The 18,845-nt window shown below is 56.7% G+C and overlaps 7 protein-coding genes across 7 annotated transcripts; 6 read left to right on the top strand and 1 right to left on the bottom strand.

The window, feature by feature from the left end:
- Positions 1–1,065: 1,065 nt before the first annotated feature.
- On the top strand, positions 1,066–3,407 carry tyr1 (tyrosinase; the record flags this gene model as incomplete). The annotated part of the gene is made up of 7 exons (XM_020200422.1): positions 1,066–1,264; positions 1,324–1,460; positions 1,530–1,892; positions 1,972–2,378; positions 2,437–2,766; positions 2,832–3,144; positions 3,225–3,407. 7 exons carry the CDS (start codon positions 1,066–1,068, stop codon positions 3,405–3,407), a joined length of 1,932 nt encoding a protein of 643 aa, XP_020061014.1.
- A 1,240-nt stretch (positions 3,408–4,647) lies between these two features.
- On the top strand, positions 4,648–5,673 carry ASPACDRAFT_56128 (uncharacterized protein; the record flags this gene model as incomplete). Its single annotated transcript, XM_020203091.1, has 1 exon — positions 4,648–5,673. The coding sequence occupies one exon, from the start codon at positions 4,648–4,650 to the stop codon at positions 5,671–5,673; it is 1,026 nt and encodes a 341-aa protein (XP_020061015.1).
- A 322-nt stretch (positions 5,674–5,995) lies between these two features.
- ASPACDRAFT_56129 (uncharacterized protein) lies at positions 5,996–6,601 on the top strand (the record flags this gene model as incomplete). The annotated part of the gene is made up of 1 exon (XM_020203092.1): positions 5,996–6,601. One exon carries the CDS (start codon positions 5,996–5,998, stop codon positions 6,599–6,601), a length of 606 nt encoding a protein of 201 aa, XP_020061016.1.
- A 1,566-nt stretch (positions 6,602–8,167) lies between these two features.
- Positions 8,168–9,664, bottom strand: ASPACDRAFT_20124 (cytochrome P450; the record flags this gene model as incomplete). Its single annotated transcript, XM_020198924.1, has 1 exon — positions 8,168–9,664. A coding segment is annotated over one exon (1,497 nt), but the record flags the coding sequence as incomplete, so codon positions are not given.
- Positions 9,665–10,641: 977 nt separating this feature from the next.
- Positions 10,642–13,733, top strand: ASPACDRAFT_56131 (uncharacterized protein; the record flags this gene model as incomplete). Its single annotated transcript, XM_020203093.1, has 9 exons — positions 10,642–10,760; positions 10,821–10,906; positions 10,983–11,349; positions 11,574–11,986; positions 12,077–12,150; positions 12,244–12,270; positions 12,309–12,448; positions 12,503–13,260; positions 13,339–13,733. The coding sequence occupies 9 exons, from the start codon at positions 10,642–10,644 to the stop codon at positions 13,731–13,733; spliced, it is 2,379 nt and encodes a 792-aa protein (XP_020061018.1).
- Positions 13,734–14,241: 508 nt separating this feature from the next.
- Positions 14,242–16,191, top strand: ASPACDRAFT_49092 (uncharacterized protein; the record flags this gene model as incomplete). The annotated part of the gene is made up of 5 exons (XM_020202205.1): positions 14,242–14,565; positions 14,607–14,690; positions 14,771–14,873; positions 14,954–15,256; positions 15,314–16,191. 5 exons carry the CDS (start codon positions 14,242–14,244, stop codon positions 16,189–16,191), a joined length of 1,692 nt encoding a protein of 563 aa, XP_020061019.1.
- An 853-nt stretch (positions 16,192–17,044) lies between these two features.
- Positions 17,045–18,805, top strand: ASPACDRAFT_109460 (uncharacterized protein). The gene is made up of 5 exons (XM_020195391.1): positions 17,045–17,630; positions 17,699–18,076; positions 18,128–18,270; positions 18,332–18,503; positions 18,556–18,805. Exons 1-5 carry the CDS (start codon positions 17,391–17,393, stop codon positions 18,628–18,630), a joined length of 1,008 nt encoding a protein of 335 aa, XP_020061020.1. The 5' UTR covers positions 17,045–17,390; the 3' UTR covers positions 18,631–18,805.
- The last annotated feature ends 40 nt before the right edge of the window (positions 18,806–18,845 follow it).

Genomic DNA, 18,845 nt, shown 5'->3' on the forward strand with positions numbered 1-18,845 from the left:
ACGCAGGTGTTCAACTTGCGGTCATTACCGGAAGGTAATGGTGTCTCCCTGGCCATTCGTCGCGTGAAGTCACTGACGGTCTCATCCTTGGATAGCGTGGTCTGGTAGGTATGCATCTCGCAATCCTCCCCTTGCCCAAAGGCAAAGCACACCGTGTCGGAATCGACAAAGTGCTGGAGCACGATGGGCCAGGCGCTTCGTAGAATTGTTTCTATTTGGATCGCCTCTCTCTCCATGGTCGACACTCGGCTCATTGTGGTTTTTGGCGAGTCCACAGGGACCTCATGCCAGGTCGTCGCTTCATCGTCACGAGGCGCACAAACCGAGTTCAGCGCCGGGAAGATCCCCATCGGCGCTGTCGCGTCTCCCTCCATCGTCGTTGTTCGAGGGCAACCGTGGGTAGATTTAAGGGGTATAGAGAACCATGCCTTGAACGAAGGATTTTGGGAAAGGTTTACTGAACACGATCAAGTCAAATGTGATTTGCACCAGATGGTGGACCAAGTGAAAAGCAGATCAACACGCAAGGCCCACTTGAATGGTATGCAAGGGAGAGAAGCTCTTCGGGGGCTGTCCCCCCCCTCCCCCCCCCTTTTTTCGACCCTTCAGTCAGGGCCCAGAATGGGGGGGAATCTCTGAATGCGGTGCGCTGTAGTGAACCACTTTTCGACGTCGGTCATCGAACCTGTATTGATTCTACCGCGGAGTCAGCAACCACGGTCGAGTGAGGGTTACCGCTTTCAGCCCCGATGTTGTCGAGGTTGCAGTAGGCACTCCGCTTGACAGACACCTGTCATCATCACGATTGCAAACTACGACGAGTAATTGGACAAACACGACTCATCTGATCATTCTGACAATTTGTTCAGCTTATGCTAATTATTCATAGACTCAACCAAACTCGACGCGATCTTTGAATGACGCCGAGTCAACCAAAATGAAAGATAGGCGATATATAACGTGCAGCATTTCGATGCAAGCACACAAGGCACAGTAGGAACTAAATCTTCCCATTGACTACTACATTTCTTTATTGACAAATCATCACACTCAGTGAAGACCACTATGACCAATAAATTGCCGAGCTTCCCCATCAAGGGAATATCCGACAAAAGCGATGTCCAGCCAAGGCAGGACTTGGCTGCTTGGTCCAGCTCCACCAATGTAGAGAGTAAGGTACAAGTTTCCCTCTTCCTCCGGGCGCTGGACAAGCTCCAGAAGAGAGACCCCGTGAATGATCAGCTCTCCTATTTTCGACTTGCCGGTACTTCCTCCCTCCATTCAGGGCAGAGTAACACCCGGGTTAATGAACTGGACATTTAGGAATTCATGGTGCGCCCAGCCAGGCCTGGGACCATGCTCCGGATCCCGAGCAAGACTTTAAGGGGACCATCGGCTACTGCCATCACAATGATTATTTGTTTCCCACCTGGCATCGTCCGTACATGCTGCTCTATGAGGTATTTGCTTAGCTTACCCGGCAACGATCGACGCAAAGTGTCACTGATGATTGAATCACCCTAAATCAGCAATGTTTGCACGATATCATGATCCACGAAGTGATCCCAGGAATCACAGATGCCGCTGCCAAGGATCAGTGGACCAAGGCTGCGAACCGCTGGCGTCTCCCTTACTGGGACTGGGCGATCAAACAGCCCGACACCAACGAATACGGCCTCCCTAAAATCTTGTCTGACGAGACTTTTGAGATTCTGGAGCTGGGATCGAGCACCGTGCCTGATCCGAATTTCGGTGATAATCCGATGTTCAAATTCGTGAACCGGGTAAGGAATTCGCAGAACAAACTGGTGTCCACCCCCATGGGAGATCCGGTGATGGGAAAGTATGCGATCAAATTTGAGGGAACTAAGCTTGGGGATATTCCAGTCAAGGTGAGCATTGGGATTCCTTTCTATTTAAGGTCATACATACCCGAGACATCCAACACTCTGCTAATGCGTCGTCATATAGTTTGGCGAAGCAGCCGGCACTAGCCGCTATGCGGATAGCACCAACAAACAGCAATGGGTGCCAGGCCACGACCTCAACGAGAGGGTTGGGGAGGCGATCGTCAAGCACAAGTGGATGGGCGAGGATCCCAGCACTACGACGATACAGGCGGTGGTCTCGCGTTTACTGAGTGACTCATATTTTCAAGAGTACGAGCCATTTGCTTCGACCAGATATTCCCAGACGCATCCCGTCGAACACGTCAAGAACATGTTGCCAACGGAGCATTTGTCCCTGGAGATGGTGCATAACAACATCCACGAGTGGTCGGGAGGATCGCAGCGGGATGACGCTGGTGTACCCACCCAAGGGCACATGGCGAATGTCCCGGTGTCCTCATTTGATCCGGTCTTCTGGATGCATCACTGGTATGATTCTCCTCCTTTCATTCTGGAGCCAGGATCAAGTTGTCTGATCTTCTTCCAGCAACGTGGATCGCCTCCTAGCGATCTGGCAGTACCTCAACCCCGATAAATGGGTGAATGAAGCTGATGGGTTGTCAAAAAACCTGGAACCCTTTTCCACGGATCAGAAGAGAACTCCTTGGAACTCCGTCCTAGCCAGGCCGTGGGAACAGTATGGCTACAATTATCCGGAGCTGGTGGGCAACCCCAAGCGGGAGGATCTCATCCAGGCCATCCAAGCCAAATACGGCGCGGCTGTAAAGCAACTGCGGCCTGCGCAAGGGAAACATTCGCTACCCGGGATCAGTCATGAGAAATTCCAGGACTACATCATCAACATCATCTATGATCGGTGAGTTGCTGTCCTTCCAGGGCTGGACCCGTGATTCCCCAGATGGTTAATGCTACTTGTCCCAGCAACGCATTGGACGGATACCCGTACAAAATTAGCTTCGCCCTCCTGGTTGACGAGAGAACCCACCTACCCGTCGGCGAGGTCTACAACTTCAGTACCCCGCTAGACTACGACTGTGGAAACTGCCAGACTCAAAAGAAGGAAGGGGTGCTCTCCAAAGCCCAGGTGCCGATCACGCTGCACCTGCACGAAGCCGTGCGTCGCCACAGCGGGGTTATTCGCGCGGTGAACTACACCCCTGACGACGAGCCGGGCTTGCGGCCGGATTACATGCAGCATTTCCTCGAGGGGGCGCTGATCTGGACGGTGACGACGGTATGTAGCGGATGCTTCCTTTTTCCTTCTCACCCTTTACGTCTCTTTACTTGACTAACACGATATTATTCCCATGACAGAATGGCGGACAAGTGATTGAGCTGAGTGACTTTCCTGGTCTGGAGGTCACCGTGCTTACTGCAGAGGCGCAGTTTAGCGAAACGCATGCGGCACGTTACCAGCCTGACAAGTACGAGATATTGCACCGGGCGACTCATGGCAAGCCCAGGGGACGACGGCATCCACACCATAGAGAGCTTTGAGATTGCACTAAACTACTTCTCTGGTGTGAACTAGAAATTGATCATAACCATTTGTTCTGGAGTCGGGATACTTTGTATTTGCCAACTCGTACTATACTGTACTGTATTATGCTGTAAGACAGCATGTAATGTAACGATGTAACATACCGGTGGTGTAAGGTATCCACTGACTTACTGGCATTGGCATGACATTGACGTTTTCAGACTAAGTTACGGGAAAGGCTGTTGCGGGCCGGGTCAGGGTCGCACGTCAGATCCTCGCCCGCCGGGTGTAAAAGCCGCCAATTGTTGTATCCAGCACAAAGGAACCCAGGAGTACAAAGATTTCTTGATTATCTCTAATCCTATATCGGGAATTGAAGAGAACGAGAGGCGGATTTGCCGAAATTCAACAGCACAGAGAAAAAAAGCAAGCATAGCTTTGTAGACGGGGGAGGCGGGATGGAATGTCATGTTTCGTGGTTAGGGCTAATGATGCGAGGCGGTCCGGTATGAGCGGCATTCATGACTCAGGTCTAGAAACCAAACAGACTCGACGGAGCATTCCTACTCTCTGTTGCAGCTGCGCGGAATTACTGCCCACGTTCCCTAGATCTAGCCATTCGACTTGACTGAAACATTGCATCTGCCACGGAAACTCTGTGGGGAGGAACAGCTGTGATCATGGAACCTGCTGCCTTGCTGGTTGCGTCGAGAATACAACGACAGAGCATGCTGGCACTGACGCAAGACGAACGACTCGGTACCTCCAGGCGTGACAATTGCTTCACGACGAGATGATTGGCGGAGGCTGGAGGAGTGTCAACCAGCAACGGTACGGTCAGACCTTGCACGCAAGCAGACGATTTGAAAACTCCGTGTCGGAGCTGACAGCACATCGTAGTGCTTACATCATCTAGTTAAGAAGAAAGGTATTCCAGACCCTGAGGGTCAAGGCGGCATTTCGCAGAGGCTATGGATAGAACCGCGAGCTTGACAGACCCATGGCTGCGGGAAACTTGAGTAGACCCTCTCCACTACATCTTCATCACACAGTAGACCTGCGGTGGAGCTCCAATGTCAATTACACCACCACTCGAGTGTAGGTGATGCAAGCATACGCATCAGTCTGAATCCTGCAGCGGTGCATATACAAGAGTGGTCGATTCTGTCCGAGAAGATCCGCATGCTAGACGCCCGTTCCAGCCATCCTTCCCCCTCTTTGCATACTACGATCATAGTCGAGGAACGACCAGCAGAAATGACGTATCCACTGCTACCTGTTGGCGCCACTGGCGCGGTCTATGTCAGGAAGCACTATCCGGCCCTTCTCAAAGACATCATCCGGGACTGCACCGACAGCATCAACGCGCTTAACCTGTTCAACGAGCTTGTCTCGGCCCAGGATGGCATCGCCCCGGACTCTCCAGGCTTCAAGGAGTTCGACGCCCATGGCGGCGACATGGCGTGCCACATCCGCGCCGGAATGCTGCACGAGCTCTACGACAAGCATCGGGCCTATTTCCTGGAGACCGGGCATGAGTTCCTGGATAATCCCGTCGTCCACTACTACATGACCCAGTTTGAAACCGTGCGGTCCCGCGCCCAGCACGCCTGTACCCAGCTCACCAAGCACAACACCGACCCAGAGAAGCTCGGGTTCGAGCGCAAGCGCGACACCCTCCTGCACATCGTGCAGGTGCTCGGGTGGGAGAATGAGAAAGGTGGTGGTGGCGGACCGTTTGATTTCCTTCCCTCCTATGGAGACACGTCTCCTACAACCACCAGCCCCGGAGGCGAGAGCATGCCCGGTTCAACGGGGACGCGTTCATCCATCTCGTCCTCCGCCGGGACGGGGGCATCCACGCCCCTTCACTCGTCCATGTCTACGCTCTCTCTGGCCTCGTCCATCACGCCCATGTCGTCACCATCATCACCCTCGCACAGCGCGTACAAACGCGACGCCACGGCCCCGACCTGGGACGTGCACGATTCCTACACGGCCGTGCTCTTCCTGGCCGCCGCCGCGGTGCTGGCCGACTTCAAGGAATTCGCGCGGATGGGCTCCCGCATTACCGTCCGCTTCGTGCCCCAGAAGGCCCTGGACCACGGCAATGAGCTCATCGAGCCGTACTGGGACCGCTCGAACACCAACTACGTGGATTTCAAGATCAACCGCGTCAAGGACCGGCACTGCTTCCTGCAGAAGTGGTTGTCCCTGATATCCTGCTCGTGGGTGCAGAGCTGGGCGGCTAGACTGCAACTATCCGACGATCTTCAACGGTAAGACTTGACTTAAACCCTGCCGCATAAAGACGAACCTCCCCCCCCTCGGACTAACCCCCTTGGCGCACTGGCCACAGATTCATGCTCGAATCGACTCACAAGTCCCCCCGCGAAGTGAGCGTCTCGGCCGCCTTTCCCACGTACCTGATCTGCCGAGAGATCTGGGCCAACCTGCAATGGCCACTGCTGCTGCTCGTAAGACATTTCTGCGCAGATGGTGAGTGTTTTACGTCTGCCGAGTATCCCTAGGGACTGGGACAATATCGGAATGCTAACCAGACACCACCATCCAACAAGGGTACCACCTCCGGGCGTACACCACCATGGCCATGCGCGCCAAAACCACCCCCGACGACCGCTGCAGCAGCGAGGAAGAAACCCCAACCTCGGGCCTCCTCCACCCAGCCAGCTGGCCGCTCCAGCGCGTGGCCATCAAGGACCTCCTCACCGACCCGCAGTACAGAACCCAGCCCTACATCACCATCTTCGGCAACAGCATGCAGGGCGGCTCGCACCTCGACTATCTGGGCCGGGCCTTCCGCGAGGACGGCCACCACCAGGATGTGCCCTACCACGCCGACGATGAGGACCAGCCCCTCTGCGCGATGCAGGCGGCGCACGACCGCGCCTTCCAGGCCAGCGACCATGACCTCCTGGCCAAGTGTCTCCTGGCCGATCACACGCAATTCCCGTTCGAGGCGCCGCCGCGCCCGGACCAGCACCCCGGCACCGTGGAGGGGGTCGCGCGCGTGAGCCACGCCATCGAGGCCCTGCGCGACCGCTACGCCGCGCAGGTCAACGAGCTCGGCGGCGGGCCGGTCAACATCGACGTCTACTGCTGGGAGCATGTTTTTGCCGAGACCCCTGCAAGGGTGGCTGCGGAGGTGCAGGCCAAGGTTGCGGCGGGGGATTTGAATCTTTTCTTTTGAGGTCGACCTTGGCTCTGCTGTTCGTGTGGTATTGTTCGCTACATACAGTACACCCAATGAGGCTTCACCCTCATCGAGAGTGAGTGGCTTGGTTAGATACTAGACTTATGGTTTCGAGATTCTGGCTATTGGAGGGTAAAATAATCTAGGATTCTTTTGTTGTTCGATTAATCGTCCGCGTGACGCGATAAGAGGATAAGACCCAAGTCACCATTTGACCTTTGTTTCTATCTAGATTCACGTAGCTTAGGAGGCCTAGCTGACACCAAGTTGCGACCTTGCTTTCGAAGTCATAGGAACCTGACGGGGTTGAGAATCTGAGGGTAATGTCATGGTGTCATGGTTCAAGTCCTCCGTGGGAGAACGCATGACGCGCATGCCCAGCGACTTAGCAATAGCAACCAGACACCACACTGCAGGAAGGTGGTAACCGGGTCCAATGAAACCAGCAAGCACCCAGTTCCGCAAACCTGAACACAAGGCCTGCTGCCCTACCCGGTAGGGATGGTAGGCTCTCGCCTGTGGCTAGTCTGACAGGGGCCCGAAGGGGAACAAGACAAGCCAAGAGAACATGAAAGCGGAGTATATGCTGGACTAGACCCTCTGTACATGGAATGCTGCAGATCGTCTAACCTTCCTCCACTCCCCCCCCCCCCCCGGAGAATCCCCCAGTGGACCCTACGTCTACTTCTACCTCTACCGAGAGCAAATGTTAATTGATCCTTGGCGGTATACAAAATAGACTCCCCGAACCATTCCCCTCCCCCAACAACCCCCGAGACATAACACCCCCCCCCCCGGAGGGTTTACATCAAACCCGCAGTGACGCAAGCCCGGGGTCCACAATATTGACTCTACGTGAAGTGTTTGCAGAGATTACTTTCCAGTCCATCGACCCATCGACCACGACGAATGCAGCGAGGAAGAGAAGGCGAGATCTTCGACCGGGTGGATTTGCATTTGGCAGGATGCAACACACTCTGTAATTCGCAACGAACACGTGGGGCCCCGATGGTGGTGCTGCGTAACGCATTCCGCGCAATGATGGGACATTATGAGATGTCTTTCTCGCAGGGCTCCAACCCCTACATCGGACGGCGACGGTTGGAGTTGAAAATCACCGGTTACGTCAATGTCGAGTGGACTGAATGGGTGGGTCTAGACTGGGTTGGCGCTGGGTCGAGGTGTCTTGTGTTGTGTTGAGTGAGTGGGTGGTTAGTGTAAACTGTAGCTTGTTCCTGTAGTGACGCGCTACGTCCCCCTGTTTTGGTGAGATTATTCTCATCTCGATATTCGAAGCTGAAGGCGTATACGTGAGGCAGTCCGTGTGTTGGGAGGTCCACTCGCGTTTTCTCTAACATCGCATGTACACTGTTGCGCCCACTCTACCTAGCGTTGTCGGAAATTTCTAGACCGATGTTCGATGATAAATAAAGCTTTACTCGAGCACTGGCTTCAGAATCAATGATAGCAGATTATTATTTTCATTTCTGTAGAGCATAAATCCAAGCAGACTGCGTGATCATGAAGCATCATCAAGCAAGAAAAGAATTAAGACAACCGCCATCACTGCTCGCTCGCCACCGCCCGCTTCTTCCACGCAATGGGCTGCATCGCCAGATTCATCCAGACATCGGGATTCTTCTCCCAGGAGCGATACTCCAGCTTTTCGCCGGCAGGCTTCTCACGCTCCGTCCAGGCCGGGAGCAGCTCGTAGCGCTCGACGATCTGGGCCAACAGGATCTTCAACAGCAGATCCACAACATGCCGGCCCAGACACTGGCGGGGCCCAAAGCCAAAGCGCCAGAAATGGTAGCGCCAGGCGACGGGGCTCTGGTCCAGGAAGCGGCGCGGACGGTAGTCGTAGCGGTCGGCGCCCCAGACGGGGTTGTGGACGTTGAGGGCTTCGGTGTCGACGACAATCTCGGTGTGGGCGGGGATCACAAACCCGCCCACCAGCCGGTCCGTCGGGCAGGCCTGGGGCACCGCGAACGAGGCCATGGGCTTGAGGCGCGCCGACTCGAGGATCGCCGCCTTCAGCAGCGTCGACGAGCTGGCCAGGTATCCCTTCCAGCCGCCGCGGGCCCCGCCATCTCCGTCGCGGCGGGCCTGGCGGATCTCGGCCAAGACCTCGCGCTGCACCTCGGCGTGCGCCGCCAGAAACACCGGGTTCCACGAGAAGTTGCCGACCGTGACGTCCAGGTTGACAAACACCAGCTCGTCCAGGGTGTGCAGCAGCTCGGTTTCCGAGAGCTGCCCGTCCGCCACCGACCGGTACAGCGCCACGATCGGCGCGTCCGGGTGGTGCGTGGCTGTCGCGCGGTGGACCGCCCCGTCGTTGAACGCCTTCCAGCGCGCGTGGAACTCGTGCAGCTGGCGCTGGCGCCGCGTCGCCGGCAGGTATCGCCCGACGGCGTAGCGCGCCAACCCGCCGCTCATCGCCTGCTTCCACAGCGCGTCGCGCAGCTCGGCCAGCTCGCGCAGTTCGCGCTCCATCGCCTCATCCATCGGGCCGTACAGGATGTCGCCCAGGATGAAGAAGGGGAGGTACAGCAGCTCCTGCGCGGGGTCCACCACGAAGGAGGCGGCCGGCGTCGTCCCGTCGGGCTGCGGCGGCAACTTCTGCGCCTCGATCGCGTCCAGCGCCTGCTGCACGCGCTTCTCCATCAGCCCGATGTACGACGGGGCCGTGCGCTGGTGGAACGGCTCGGCCATGGCGGCGCGCATGCGCGCCCACCGGTCCTGATTGACCAGCCCCAGACACTGGCCCATCAGCTCGCCCGCCAGCCACCCGGCGTTCATGTCCTGGGCCTTGAGGTGCTGGTCCGAGTCGTGGAAGATTGCCTTGATGTCCTCCGGGCACCCGACGATCACCTCGGGCCGCATCCCGTTCCAGATGCGGTAGATGGGCCCGAACTGCTCGCGCCACTGCACCGATTGGTCCTGGTAGAACTTGGCCATGTTGCCTTGTCCGTTCGGGTACACGTACCGGGACCCGGGGATCGTCGTGTGCCCGTCGGCCGACTTGATGGGGAAGCGCACGCGGAGGTAGACCTGGCGGATGTATCAGAAGGCAGTTCAAGCTATTCAACAACAACAACAACAACAGGGCTGGAGTGCGATGCATGCATACATTGATAATCCACGAGATGAGCCGGTTGGGAAGCGTATTCTCTGTAGCCGCTCGCTGGAAAAAGCCGGCAACGAGGAAGATGGGGAGAGCGATCAGCCCGAACAACGTCAAAAGCTCCATGCTGGATGGCTTCTTTCCGGGAGTATTGTGAGGAGAAGAGGAGGAGGATCAGAAGGAGGAGGAGGTTGGGGTGGAACACCGGCAGTCGGAAGCCCGAGAATGATGGGAGTTATAAGTTATGACTCGACTAAGTTACTTACTCTGTACTTGAAAAGAAACCCTACCTTGTTACATACAGCATACCGTACGGTACTGTAACGGTACCGAACTGGCTTTGGGGCCCAACACCACCGGAAGTCAGGGAAAGTTTTAGCATACTTTCGGATCCAACCTAAAAAAATCTCCACTATGGATGGGTGGGGCCCTAATGCAACTCTCCATGAGACTATTATTACCGCCACACCCGAGCACGTCTTATACTCCAGGACTGTTGAAATTCACCGCGAGATTCCCTTCTTATCATCATCTCATCATCCTCATCATCCAGTAGCAGACGTCACGACTGACTAACCTTCAAAGTCCGTGCCCGGGGCTCACACAAGCAACTGTCCGCACGCGGTCATGTTTGCAGTGGCAGCAGAAGTCCAGACCGTCCGGCTGACCATGTAGCGAATGCGGCCTGTCTTTTCCCCCCTGAGACTAACAAACAGGGTGTTGATCATAATGGATGACAACAATGCCGCCCCTCATGCATAATGGTAGAAAGAGGCGATAAGCTATAATAAGTTTTCAGTCCCATAGTCTCGTAACACATCCCCAGTTCACACTCTATCCCAGAATGAACTGGCCCCCGTCATCCGTGTAGACCATTCAAAAGTTTCCACCTCTTACACAAATTCGAGATAATATGGCAGAGATCTCCGTTCCCTCCTTCCGGGCCATCGACCTCGACCTCGACCGTACGGACGGATACTTCGTGCACACCTTTCACTTTTCCAAGGACGATGCGGTCCCGGGCGTTGTCGTGTAAGTCACTTTTCCCGCCACCCCCAAATTGCAACTTCATCGAAAAAACAATGCTAAAAGTCGGTGGAGGTTCGGGATGGACTCGGGCGACGTCGCCATCCTAGACAACCCCCTGGCCACGAACCCCAAGGCCAGTGTATGCGATGGTAAGCTTGCCCGATTTCCAGTGCCGTGCTGTGCAACCCGCACCAGACCCTAAATTCAGAGGCGAAAAAAAAACAGCATGGACCAAGCAGGTGGTCGCGACCCTGCCCAAGCCCACGGCAATCGTCTCCATGGACATCACCGGCAATGGGTGGACCGACCTGGTGGTCTCATACCAGCTGGGTGCCAGCATGCTGGGCTGCGATCCCGACGGCGGCCACATCGTCTGGCTGGAGAACCCCGGCCGGGATGGGCTTGGCAAGCAGGACCCGTGGAAGGCGCACTATATCGGTAGGTGGCCGGCGATGCACCGGTTGACCATGGGGAGGTTCACGCAGAAGGATCACGATGAAGTGATTGCCGCCTCGGTGGTCTGTGGGCCGCACAATAAGGCGCAGGCGGTGCCGATTTTGTTGTTCAGCCCCCCAGGCGATGTGGAGAATGCGTGAGTTGATGCGAGCTTGATTCAATGCATGAACCTTCAGCTGACAAACCCTTGAATGGTTCCCCTCCTCAGAGACAAATGGGAGTGTTCCATCGTGGACGACAAGAACTTCCCCGTCATCCATGAATTGATTCCGAAGAGGTCGGCCACCAACCCCCCACCCCCGCCCCATCATCCAAGGGGGCTTGTTGCCTCGCCCTCCTGACACAGACCCCAACATCCAGCGGTGACGGTCCCGATGGCCGCGATTCCTTCTATGTAGCCTCCCGCGAGGGCCTCTCGCGGCTCTACTACGACGATGATGACAAGAAGTGGCAGCACGAGAAGATCGGCGCCGGGCTGCCCAAGGATCCCTCGCAGGACCCCAACAGCGAGACGCCCGGCATGGGCGATTTCTGGGGCACGGGCGGCGCGGATACAGGCCGCATCGCCGACGACCCATGCGCCTACATTGCCTCGGTGGAGCCCTTCCACGGGTTCCGGGTCTCGGTGTACGTCAAGGACGGTGGTGCCCACGCAGGGCCGCAGCAGCAACAAGCGTGGACGCGACATGTCTTGGACAGCTACGGCACCCCGACGCAGCAGACCAAGACGGGCGCGGGACCGGTTCATTATGTTGTTTGTGGCGATTTCGATGGTTTGTCACTTCATCCCCCCCGGTACCTTGCTGTGGCTTTGGGAGGTTCATCCTTGGCCGACGCTGACCATGTTTGAATTGGCGTCGTAGGCGATGGAGACGACGAGTTCCTGGTGTCGATGTTTGGACCGATTGATCGTGATTCGTGTGGCAATTCGGCTCCGGTAGGTGACTGCTGCTGCTGCTGCTGCTGCTGCTGCTGCTGCTGCTGATTCTCGATTCCTGAGCACGGGGTTAACGAGACAAAACACTCACAGGGCGTGGGAGGATACCATCCTTTCAAGGTTAGTTATGGAATCGATGACTTCTTCCCGGCCTCGAGGAACTGCAAGCGGAGATCCGCCCTTTGCTGACGCAGACCTCCTTCCAGGGAATCATGTACTATAAAGCCGTAGATCTCGCCAACGGCGTCTTCGCCAAATGGCGCATCTCCGAGCGAACCTCAGGGAGAATCGCCCTGGGGTAAGATCCGCCCCTAAATGACACCAACGAGCAGAGCAAGCTAACACGCGACAGAAACTTCACCAACTCGAAGCAAATCGACATCGCCTCCATCGACTTCTCTATGAAGTCATACCGAGTGGAGCCCAATCCGCGCGTGCAGCTCCTCGTCAACGAGACCCAGCAACTCGCTCAGGCGCGCGACATCGCCCGCTCAATCCGGGGCACCGTCTGGGACGAGGAAGGGCTAGTGTACATCCCGGAGCCCACCGCAATCCACGCCCCCTCGACGCTCCCCCTGATCAAGGTGGGCGACTACGCCATCAGCGTCGAAGTGCACCCGCCCAACGCGACGGTCGAGGCCATACCCGGCGACGGGGTCAAGGCCCTGTACGGCTCGCTGGCCGACCAGAAACAAAAGACCTGGAGACCTATCGGCGGCCCGGCCTTTCCCGCCAAGCAGTCCATCGCGGTGGGGAGCACCGAGGACGAGGAGCCCGACCAGGGCCCCGAGGCCGAAGCCGGCGACTGGACGGTGCTGCTCGAGAAGGTCGAGCTCACCACCGACGCCACCCAGGGCGCGGTCTTCTTGCGTCTGCACCGCGAGACGCACGACGGGCCCTGGCCCTGCGTGGACAAGGTCCCCGTGGAGGTGACCTTCAAGACCGTGAGCCCGCACCTCACCCTGCCGGATTTGGCCTTTCGTCCGGTCCAGGAGCTGTGGTGGGGAGGCGACGCCTACGCTGGAGTCAATTACCATAATCTTCGGGGCTTCAATTTTCAGTTCGCCGACGATAAGGGTCCTATTGCACATTTGCAGTTCTGGGCGGCTGGTACGAGCCCTCTTTTTCGTTGTCTTTGTCGATTGGTTGTTTCTCCATCTTCTCCTAATCTAATCTAATCGCTCCCAGGAACCAAAACAAACAGCCACTTCCACAACCACAGCAACGACATCCTCCGAGAACTAGGCATTTGTCTCTCCAACGGCACCGAGGAAGGGGGCGTCTGGGTGCCCTGCGCACCGGACAGCAAACGGTCCGCGGCGGAGCTGAACATGCTGCAGGCCAACCATCCCGAAAAGTTCACGCGACTTGCCCTCAAAGAGCTGGAAGAGCATGGCCGCGTGTGGGAGGTGGATGAGGACGGCCAGGCGAGCCGTGGCTGGCAGAACGTCGTCGTGTATCCGTGGCATACTTGGCGCGGGGGCAAAGGCGAGAACATGGATGTGTGGATGACGGTGGAGTTCGATGCGGATTTAGATCTGGGGAAGTCGTCGACTGGTGGTGTGAGGGTTGCGATGCGGTGAGGTGGTTGGTGGTTGGGTCCCTTAACTCTGAAGAGGTACCTCGGGGTGGGTGAGTTAGTTACTGGCAAGTTTCTGGCAAGTGTATGATTCAGAGCTTGTAATTGAGGCTCGACTCGATAGAAAAGTGCTTGGATGAGATTAGTCGATCAACTGGATTCGGTGGGCTGTCAGGATCAGATACCGAGCATAAGGCTGGGGGGGGCATACGGGTCTCCTCGAAACTAGAAAACCTAAGTCCTAAGTCCGGTACTTGAGCATCTGTGCGCATAATACATCCCCGTTGTCCAGAGCCCAGTAAAAGTCATCTGCGTCAACAACCGCGTCATGGAACAGAGGCAAGCATGTCATCATGAAGAAGCGAGGCTAGTGGAACGGTGAGATTGCGATGTCGTGACCTCACGAGTCGGCGTCGTAGCACTGGATATATCCACCATAAAGCCAGCAGAGGTCGCTTGAAAGTCCATCCATGGGGATTCTCCAGCCCTTACAATTGGTGAAACCCCGTGCAATGTATCCGATCCAGCAAGTAATCAGCCCAGTGGCTTTTCCCAACCCAACCGTGACAGTCGCCTCGGGGATTGTCATCGGGACCACGCAGGCCCTCCCCTCCAGTACAGAAACAGCCAATGTGTATCTGGGGATCCCCTACGCCCAGTCGCCCCCCGTGCGATTCGCACCTCCCGAAGAGCCAGCGCCATGGCCGTCTCCCATCTATGCCCAGGAGTTCAAACCCTCCTGTATGCAGGTCTTTGCCGACTTCAACAGTGCGTATACCGTGCTCCTTGTATTGGAATCCCGCCAACCAACCATGCAGAGATGCCGCAAGCCGACGGTCTCGCGATGACAACCACAGAGGATAACTCTGGGACGGAGGACGAGGACTGTCTGTATCTGAATGTCTGGACTCCTGGGGGATCGAATGCCACAGACCTAGCGGTGATGGTCTGGATTTATGGCGTGAGTTCCAAGCCCCCCCTCCCCCCCCACTTTCTACTCCTGTCTTCTGTATCCGAGTCTATTTCTGAATGCAAATCCAGGGGAATCTGGCCTGGGGCACATCATCAGACCCATTCACAGCGGGCACCGCCCTCGCCGTCCGTGAAAACATCATCGTCGTGAGCTTCAACTATCGTCTAAGTAGTACGTATCACCCGTGCCCCCTCTTTATGCTTGATAGCAAAGAAGAACCCTCATACCAACGAGAACAACTTCACTTCTAGTCTTTGGCTTCTCCCACTCGCCCTCCCTTCCCCTCACCCACCGCAACGCAGGTTTCCTCGACCAACGTCTCGCCCTAGACTGGGTACAGCGCAACATCCACGAATTCGGCGGCAACGCGTCCAAAGTGACCATCTTCGGCCAGTCCGCCGGCGGCTACTCGGTGCAACAACTGCTGGCTGCACCCCCGGGCCCGAAAGACCGACCCCCCTTCCGCGCCGCGATCATGCAGTCGTTTGCGCGCGCGTTCGGCGGCAACGGGACAGCCAACTACCTCAACGCGGCGGAGCACTTCAACTGCACCGGTAGCCCCGATTCCCGGTCTGATCACGATCATCCCAGCAAGGATGCAAGAGCCAAAGAGAAAGACGAGGAGGTCCTCGCATGCCTGCGCCGCGTCGACGCAGTCGAGCTACGCGACTACGCCGCGCAAGCAGAACTCGACTTCGCCCCCGTTGAGGACCACCACACGTGTATCACTAACGTAACGGACCACATCCTGAACGGGCCGGGGTTGGCGGACGTGCCGCTGCTACTGGGCTCCACGCGCGACGAGCTCAGTGGCATGGTGTACGCCCTGTCCTCCAACGCCACGGACCCGGTGCACACCACCTGGCATCGCGTGCACGACCGACTGATCAGTACCGGGCTGCGGCACGATCCTCCGTTCGCGACAACAGCCGAGGAGATACGGAAACAGGCGGACGAGGCAGCAGCGAAGCTCCTCTCCTCCTCCTCCTCCTCCTCCTCCTCGTCGCTGTCGAAGAATAAATACGGCCCGCTTGTTCGTCTCGCTAGCGATATCGTCTTTACTTGTCCGACTAGTCGAGCTTGCAATGTGACTACCGCCAGCAGCAGCAGCAGCAGCAGCAGCAACAAACGCAGGTCCGGTGTCTGGCGGTATCGGTGGTCAACGGAGGCGGCGCCCCCCGGGACGATCATCCCCAATCACGGGGCGGTGCACGGGGCGGAGATCCCCGCCATCTTCGGCACGTATCCGCCAGACATGCCCGCGGACACGCTGGCCATGACTGTCTACATGCAAGAATTATGGGCGGGGTTCGCCAAGCATCCCGTCGCCGGGCCTGATTTCAACCCCTCCGAACCGCATGACCAGCCCACTGTGGCTGACTTGTGGTACAATAGTTCGTCCCATAAGGTTGATGTCGCTGTCACCGAGGTCGACGGTTGGTGTGTGTGGCTGTTGCCCGTCGCGGAGCGGTTGGGGTTTACTTGGTAATGCTAGTATGTGTATGTGTAGTTATGTCGAGGATCTCGGTGCCCGAGGGATAGATTTTCCTTGCTTCGAGCACAATGTCTCGTTGAGCTTTCAGCCCTCAACTTGCCGATAGGCACAGGAAAGAATTCCTTCGACGACGAAGGGCGGACTGTTGATTCTTGGATTGAACAATACTTCAATCTCCCAGGATGGCGTATGTGAGATTGTAATTCCAGTTGTCTAATTTAATTTCAGCTCTTGATGAAGAGATCATATATGGCTGCGGTCCTTGTATTGTTCTTCAATCAGCCTGACCACGCAGGGATGCAACCCGCTAACCCCCGTATAAGAAATCCAAGCCAACGCCAGACACCAAGCTCAATGTGAACAAACTTGAAAGTACTACTAAAGTATAAGGTGGAATGGAATGCACATCCCATCGCCTTGCTGCCCCCGTGTGAGGCTACAAAAGGGGATAAACTAAGCCAAGCAAGAATTTTATAAAAGCAACTTGGCGTGCTTACTGACTTGATCATATATAATCTGAATATATAAAATGTATGATGGATACGTTAGCCAAGACGACAAGGCTAAACCATATTTAGTAATTCTCTGGAAGGGTACAATCGGTGTATCACATTAGAAGGCCGAGATAACGGTGCAACCAAGGCTTATCTTATCCGAGATTCGTGGTCCGTGCCGCAGCTCCGAGGTCCGATTTCTCGGGCTACAAATACAGTACAACATTACAAATACCTCTTATCGCACCCACTCCATCCCTCCCGTCAGCTTATCCCTCCCTCCCTCCCCAACTCCACAACTCCACCACCCCATTTCGACCATGCGCAGCACTCTATTGACCCTCCCGCTGCTCCTGAGCACCGCTCAGTCCGCACTCGGTGCGTCCAGCTCTTTCAGCAGCAGCCAGCAGATCCTCGAATCCACCAACCAAGCCCCCTACAGCCATGACGACGCCATCTTCGTCCTCGACGAAGACCGCGTCCACGCCGCCCTCCGCGAGCACCCCGACGACCCGGTCGCCGCCTTTCTGGCGTTGAGCCCCGATAGCGCCGACTTCCTCGCCCAGCCCCGGCTGCTGCACGTCCGCGGAGAGTCCCAGCCGCAGTGGATGACCGAGGGCGACAAGCTGCTGCTGCGGCAGAAGGGGAAGAAGTTCATGGACATCACTGAGAATGAGGATTTCTACGCGGAGCAGGTGCATGCTCTTGCAGGTTCGGCCAGTGAGTCTCACCTTTCTTCGTGGGAGGGTCATTCTGACTTGCGGGGTACCAGACCTGCCGGACTTGACGCACCAGCGCTACGTCCGTCCCCTGTTTGATCAGGTCGAGAAAGCGCACATGGAATACGTGCTCCGGCACATGACCAGCTACTACAACCGGTACTACGGGGGCATTCATGGCGAGATGAGCTCGCAGTGGCTCTACCAGCACATCGCCAAGGTTCGTATCCTGCCACAGGACTCGGCACTAGGGGCGTGAAGGTAGATGACGAACTAACCTGTTCCAAGATCATCGACGAATCCCCCTTCCGCACCCACATCTCCCTGGAGTACTTCACCCACTCGTTCCCCCAGTCCTCAATCATCGCGCGCTTCGAGCCCAAGGTCCGCAACTTCTCACTCCCGCTAACCATCATCGGCGCCCACCAAGACTCGGCCAACTACCTGTTCCCGCTGCTGCCCGCGCCCGGCGCCGACGACGACTGCTCGGGCACCGTCAGCATCCTCGAGGCGTTCCGCGTGCTGGCTGCGAGCGGATACACGCCCAAGAACGGGCCCGTGGAGTTCCACTGGTACGCGGCGGAGGAGGGTGGACTTTTGGGGAGCCAGGCCGTTGCGCGGTACAAGAAAGAGGAAGGGGCGCGTATCGGGGCGATGTTGGAGTTTGTATGTACCCCTCCCTTCTGGTCACTCATCTGGATCTGACTGACTTGGCAGGACATGACGGCGTTCGTCGCGCACAACTCGACCGAGGAGATCGGGTTCATTGCGACGGAGGCGGATGCGGCGCTGACGAACTGGACGGTCAATCTGAGTCGCGAGTATATCTCGATTCCGACGGAGGTGTATGACTTGGGCGCGTATGTATTTCCCTTCGGTTTCAGTGTCCTACAGTTCTAATTGTGGTGTGTTGTGGGATAGCGGTGCCGGGTCGGACTACATGTCCTTCACGCAGCTCAACTACCCGTCGGCCTTTGCGTCGGAGGGCAACCCCCTGGCCGGCGGGAAGATGCCGGGGAACTTTGATCCGTATATCCATGGCATCAACGATACGATGGACGTGGACGATGAGACGGGGTATTTCTCGATTGACGTGAGTGTTTCCCCCGTTCTTGGTCGTGTACATTACTAATATTTGGGGAAAGCACATGGCTCGCTTCAGCGAGTTGGCGATCGCCTTTGCCGTGGAACAGGGTGGTTGGGATAATAAGTGGCGGTAGTCGGATTTGTTTGGTATATGTACCAACTGTCGGTGTACATAAGCCTGGGTCGCCGAGTCACATAGATATTGAGAAGTAAGCGTTTCACTAAAAGAATTCCTCGTGATCCCGGAAGGGCCGACCCCGCTTGGTCTTCTCGAGTTCGTCCGGACTGCCTCCTTCGGAGAACTCCGCTTTGAGTGAATCATTTCGCTTGACAGCGTGGTCGTATTTCT

Source organism: Aspergillus aculeatus (genome assembly GCF_001890905.1).
Source record: "Aspergillus aculeatus ATCC 16872 unplaced genomic scaffold ASPACscaffold_1, whole genome shotgun sequence".
Classification (NCBI taxonomy): Eukaryota; Fungi; Ascomycota; class Eurotiomycetes; order Eurotiales; family Aspergillaceae; genus Aspergillus; species Aspergillus aculeatus.

Excerpts from the sequence above, each read along its gene's own strand:
- ASPACDRAFT_109460 (XM_020195391.1), top strand. The coding sequence starts at position 17,391 with ATGCTCTTGCAGGTTCGGCCAGTGAGTCTCACCTTTCTTCGTGGGAGG. Across the intron at positions 17,631-17,698 it reads TCTACCAGCACATCGCCAAG|ATCATCGACGAATCCCCCTT; the intron begins GTTCGTATCCTG and ends ACCTGTTCCAAG. Across the intron at positions 18,077-18,127 it reads TCGGGGCGATGTTGGAGTTT|GACATGACGGCGTTCGTCGC; the intron begins GTATGTACCCCT and ends CTGACTTGGCAG.